The sequence below is a fragment of the Limulus polyphemus genome, unplaced genomic scaffold (assembly GCF_000517525.1).
Source record: "Limulus polyphemus unplaced genomic scaffold, Limulus_polyphemus-2.1.2 Scaffold245, whole genome shotgun sequence".
NCBI lineage: Eukaryota > Metazoa > Arthropoda > Merostomata > Xiphosura > Limulidae > Limulus > Limulus polyphemus.
The window spans coordinates 446,580-452,613 of NW_013665855.1; the positions used below are offsets into that span (position 1 = coordinate 446,580).

At 32.8% G+C, this 6,034-nt stretch overlaps 1 protein-coding gene across 1 annotated transcript in view; it reads right to left on the bottom strand.

Annotated features, from left to right (window-relative positions):
- The window catches only part of LOC106478729 (plexin-A2-like), an 86,967-nt gene that overhangs the window by 5,454 nt on the left and 75,479 nt on the right, over positions 1–6,034 (bottom strand). The window contains exons 27-28 of the mRNA XM_013939290.2: positions 1,576–1,788; positions 1,313–1,388 (exon numbers count right to left, since the gene is read on the bottom strand). Of these exons, the coding sequence (XP_013794744.1) occupies positions 1,313–1,388; positions 1,576–1,788 (289 nt within the window). The remainder of the gene's footprint in view (positions 1–1,312; positions 1,389–1,575; positions 1,789–6,034) is intronic.

A 6,034-nucleotide genomic window follows, 5' to 3' on the forward strand; every position in this document is an offset into this window, starting at 1 on the left:
AATATCAAATACATACAAGGAAGGGTGAGTAATAATTTATGTTTAATTACCGCAGCTGGTAAAATTGCAAATATTTGCTAGTGTGGGTTATTAGTGACAATATCAATATCAAATACATACAAGGAAGGGTGAGTAATAATTTATGTTTAATTACCGCAGCTGGTAAAATTGCAAATATTTGCTAGTGTGGGTTATTAGTGACATTATATCCAACACACTTGCAGAAGCAGTGAAAGCCACCATATTCAACAGTCACCCTCGTGTTTTTTTGTTTTTTCAAAAGAAAATATGGCTCACTAGTGGTGTGTGCAATTATTGATTATATCTGTACCTGGTCATCTTGTAGCTTCAACCAAGCACTTCATTAGTATTTTCATGACTGATTATTAACTAATTGTAACAACCAAATGAAAAAAAACCCATTTAATTTAGAAATGTTTTAGGCTGCAGAAATGAAACTACCCTCCAAATTGAAATTCTTTATTCTCTCCAATGTATTAATTATGCATGATTTCAAGAGGACATTTTGCTACCATATGCATGAGCACATGCATTTGGCTTGTTATAAGGAATGTCAATCCATATTCAAGGTTATAAGATTCTATGGTCATACTATTACAGGATTCTATGGTCATACCATCATGGTCAAGATTACAGGATTCTATGGTCATACCATCATGGTCAAGATTACAGGAATCTATGGTCATACTATCATGGCAGGAAATCCTGAATCTCAAAGCAGCAAAAGTCAGACTAATTAGGAAAATTCCCTTTAATAAAGGTTATGTTCAGTAATATTCATTAAAATCAAGATTTACAAACAACTCTGATAGTTACATGTTTTACCAATAACCAATTCTCACCATTATTCCTCACAATTTAATTTTGGTCACCACTCTAAAAACTAATTACTAATGGCTCAACTGGTGACTGGACTTTTGCAAGGCTGTACTAATAAAAGATAAGACAGTATGAGCATGAATAAACTTCTACCAAATTTTTCAAGCAGGAGAAATTCAGTAGATATGGTTGTTTTTCATTATAAAAATACTGGTAGTTTATGGATGAATTGTGTCACACTATATACGACAAAGCACAATTCACAGGACAATAAAATAAGTATTGTGATTAAATATAATACATAGCCTGATACACGCGTGCTTTCACCATTAGTAACTTCCGAGATGTATTGTCTATTTTGTTCATAACGATAAAAAAAAGTAAAGTTTTACAGTAAAAGACACTGTAAATACTAAAGCGGAGTTTAAAATTTATTACAAAAGTAAATAGTTTGCTTGTAAAGAAGTCTTACCCTTGACTCTTCTGCTAACATGGCATTCATATCCTGATCACTAATTGCAGACATCTTTTTTATATCTTTGTAATATCTGTAAAATAAGAGAAACTGTCAAAATATCATAAGCTAACATATTACAAAATTTTTCATCTATTATAATATTTCACACACAAATGTAAAGGTTGCATCCTAAAATCAATGGATTATAATTATACTTAATCTCTTGAAGCAAAGTCAAACTACTTGGATAAATGTTATGTAACTTCAGAATTCTTTACCTTTCCACCCAATCTTTGTACATAGGAATGTCTTTGGCATAAAGAAGCTTGCTGCTGGGGGAATCCTTGCCTAGCCGGTGGTCAGAAGTCGAGCATGCATCCATAAAAGTTTGAGCCACTACAGACAGGCAAGAGTCAACTATGTTTGAACGAGGAATGTCAAAAACAAAGTTTGGATTCTTCAGCAGATTTACCCAAAATCTCAGTGGAAGACTGAAAAGATAGAGAATATCACTCAGTTACTAGTGGGGAAAGCACACATGTATCAGGCTATGTATTATATTTAATCACAATACTAGTGTGTGTGTGTCTCTCAAATTACTGACAATAGCTTTAGTCACATTTTCAATGCAATATTTTTACATTTTAAAATCTACATACCTGTTTTATAACTTATAATATATGTATTAATTTATCCATCAGAAAAAAATGGGGGGAGAGGTTGGACCATGAAATGATAACTCATTTAATTTTCTAAGATTATGTAGCACTAGAAATTTGCCCATTACTATTTTTAAGGAAACTGATAAATTGTTATTTTTTACACCTATCTCTCACTAACAATTAATAAGCAATACACATGGATACATTATGACCTAATCATTTTAAAGACACAAAGAAACACTGAATTTTGCTTTTAGCTAGTATTTTGAGAAATAATAATAAAAAAAAATCATAGAGGTACTTAGGCAATGGGAGTGTTGTTTGATACAAGCTGTATGCAATAACTGCATAGCACAGAATACTTTTTAAATTGACATCCAAAAAGTTTCCACACACTTTACAAAATTAACAATTTTATAGCATTACAAAACTGTTTTCTAGACATACACACACATGTACATATTACAAGACAAAAAACCTTTCTCACCAAATCAAAATGGCCTACGTGTGTGCAGAATAGATAATGTCAAGTTTGTTCATCCTCTGCAAATTTTGTAAAACTTGGAAGGATAAGCTTTTACACATGTAAAACTTATATAATGAGAATTTATTTCTTCATAATTCCTGAAAATTAGATTTAAATTTGATTTTTTAACTTGATTAATCTTTTTCTCTAAAAGGCCCTTAAAATCTACAAAATGATTTTTTTTTTAAACTCAATTTCCTTTTTTTCACAAATAATTGTTTTGTTTATTGTTGGTAAGTGCAATGCAACACAATGGACTATCTGTGCTGTACCCACACAAAACTTAATTTTTAGCATCAAGCCCTCAGAATTACCACTGAGTGGGAGTGGGGGAGCCACTCCTGCAAAGAAACACATCATGAGCACCTCTGAATATAATTTTTCTTCTAGATACATTACAGTTGCCTAAATTGAGAAATTTGTAATACGAGATCACCAATTATTAGATACTTCAAATACTACCCTTTGTCTTAATTGGTTTAGACTCCAAGACATTCTCCTGGCCATAAACAATACCACCTTCAAACTTTGTACAAAGATTGTTATTCCTCATGCAACAGCTTTTACCACACATATACATTCTCTGGGATGTGGTTCACAGAAAAAAAGTTTTATTTTTATTTAGTCAAATGCTACGAGAGCTCAAATTGTGTACTAAAGTAAATGTAAGTGTTCAGGACTTTATCTGTTATTAAAAATAATCACACATCTGTAGAGGTGCCAACTCTAAATGATATAAAACAAGAATGCCAGTCTAAAACATGAATAATGCTCAAAAGTCTTAAAGGTATAACATATGTGGTTTTCATTCATTTTGAATGAATGATACCTGGCCAATCAGCATTACATTCAAACAAGTGCAAAATCCATGTTTCTAAAGAGTTCTGCCTTGGGACTAAATTTTTAATTATTGTGGTTGATGTTCTAGTTTTCTATTTCTTTTCAATTTTGTTTTTGTTATGAAGGTAAAATAGGTAAAAGCTCTCCACTGGGTGAAAATGACAGTACAACTCAGTCATGACTATGTCACAATCTTCTTGTTCTTAGTCTCAACGCTCAATGGAATCTAGGGCTGGACTGTCTAAGCCCAGGCATTGAATTTCCTTCTCCTGAGATCTAGCTCTTCCAAGAAATTTTTTTCTGAAATGCTTTAGAAAACAATACAGATCTTCCTTCTTTTCAACTTTGAACATGAAGGGTAAAGTCAGATTGGCTTCTCTCATAGTCACTGAAACCTGTGGTGTTGGCCAAAGCTTCTTCCTTGCAGATTCTTGGTGAATGTCCAGCTGAGATTTGCCACAATAATGGGTGTTGTATAATAGATATCCTCAGGGACTCTGATGCTCAGATAACAAGTTGATCTCTGGCTTTGGGTGGCACAGTGATAACTTGTTCTTGGCAGCTCATCCTGATGCTCTGCACGACCCCTAGATTCCTCACTATCCATGGTTGCCTCCCTGTTCACAACTGCCTTATAATCTTTTCCTACTGTTGCCTGCTGTCTAACATGCCAGAGAAACAGCTCTGCCTGTAGAAGTCATCCACCAGCAACACACCCAGTCTTTCTTGGCTGGGATTGTGTTACTCTGGCTTGTAGGAAAACCCAATATCTCAGCCTCATTAGATGTTACTCACTCCTCATTCGTCTGTGCTTACCTTGTGTCAAGATCAACTCTTAGGATTAATGCAGGATCTGCCATTTTTGGTAAACCAAATGTTAGCTGATCATCTCGAGTCTGTGGCTGCATAGAGACAAACATCAGAGACCTTTGCAACATGTAAAAGTCTTGTCCAGGAGAGTACTTCTAGACTAAACACCTTTCTCGTGCAAATACCTTTCTCTACTGTCATGAGCACTTCTACAAACAGAAAATGCCATTCTTTCAGTAAGAAGCATTCTTAAATTTATATTACTCAAGAACTTTTTGAGTAAGGGCAGTATGTATGTTAATGAAAACAGAAGACTTTGTAATAAAATCCTGTGGTCAATGCACCAAAATTTCTTCTTCTACCGACTCTGCAGTACATTTAGAGTTATAAGATTTCTTCAAAGCATATTAGGTAGGTTCACTTTATAATGGGAAGACCAGCAGGATAAATTCAAAAACAATGATGAGTTTAAAAAAAAATAAATAGAGAGACTGGACACAATGTTGATACACAATGAAAATATTCTTTACTAAATCAAAGACACAAAACAAAGTATGCATACTTGCATTTGGACACTGAAAATGTTGTCTTCTACAAAACTTTTGAATTGATTAAGAGATTTTACTCCCTCAAGATGTATTCTTGTCAACAAACCCACTTTAGGTCCTGTTTAGTAATGTGGAAACATCAGATTTACCTATAGTGACTAGCACTGCCCACATCACTGGTTATCCTTTTCCACACGGGTCACGGGTCAAAGGCAGGTCATCGCATTTGTTGACTTGCATTCAAAATTTTATTCAACTTCAATTTTATGAATTTTTGTCAATACGTTTGGTATTAAACTGTAGATTATAATTCAAATTTTAGTATTAGACATTATATAATTTATTAATTTAAAAGTAAATATTCAAAAAACACAGTTAAACATCGATTTTTGAGTGTCACGTGGTATGTTGAATGCAGCACTGGTTCAAATTAGATATTTGTTATGTCAAAATACAAAGTCTATAGTTTCGTTCAAATTAGGAATTCAAATTACCTATATTAACAAGCTAGAATATAAAATAACCTCCTATCTTATCCATTTGCCGAGATATTGCTGATGTACTAAATCAAACAGTGGCCCCACTCATCTTCTCCCATTTTTGAAAATGCTCCCCTATATACACTTACTTCTGTCTATGACATGTGAATAACCAATCAAAATCTCAGAATGTCCCCCTAGTGGCTTTCTCAGCCATTTACAAGTATTACGATGTCACATTGTTCTTTCAATACAAATCTTCAAGCTGGTGAGTCTTTAGTCTGCTTGAAATTCCTTTTTTTCTTTCCCAAATACAACTTAATGACCAAGCATGATAAATTATAGTGAAATTCTAATGTATTGATATAGTAATTTATGATTTTTTGGTTATTTCAAATACATATTTAAAACCTAAAAAATTTTCATTTCACATCCTCCAAATGCAAATTTTATGATAAGCAGCAACTGAGTAAAAAGGTCATAACTAGAAGAGATAATGGTTTGCTTTACTTCTTTATTTACTATTCTATGGTTTAAGAAAAATAAGTTTAAGAACTTAATTGTAAATAGTGATAATCTATATACATAATTATATATAATAATTGAAATGTGACTATTTTACAAAATATTAGTCCATTAAAACACAGCCAAGACAGGTCATTTTGTAAAGGTCAGTTTTATATTATTGTATATGGTAACATGAGGACAAGTACTCCCCATCATTGTAGCTTCTGTACTGTTAACCAGGCATGGCTGAAAGATCAATATATATAAATGTATAATGTTATGACATTTAAGCTACTTAGTCTAAACATTTGTGGTTTTTTTTGTAATAATTTTATGTCATTCTAGAACAAAAAGGCATAATTTAT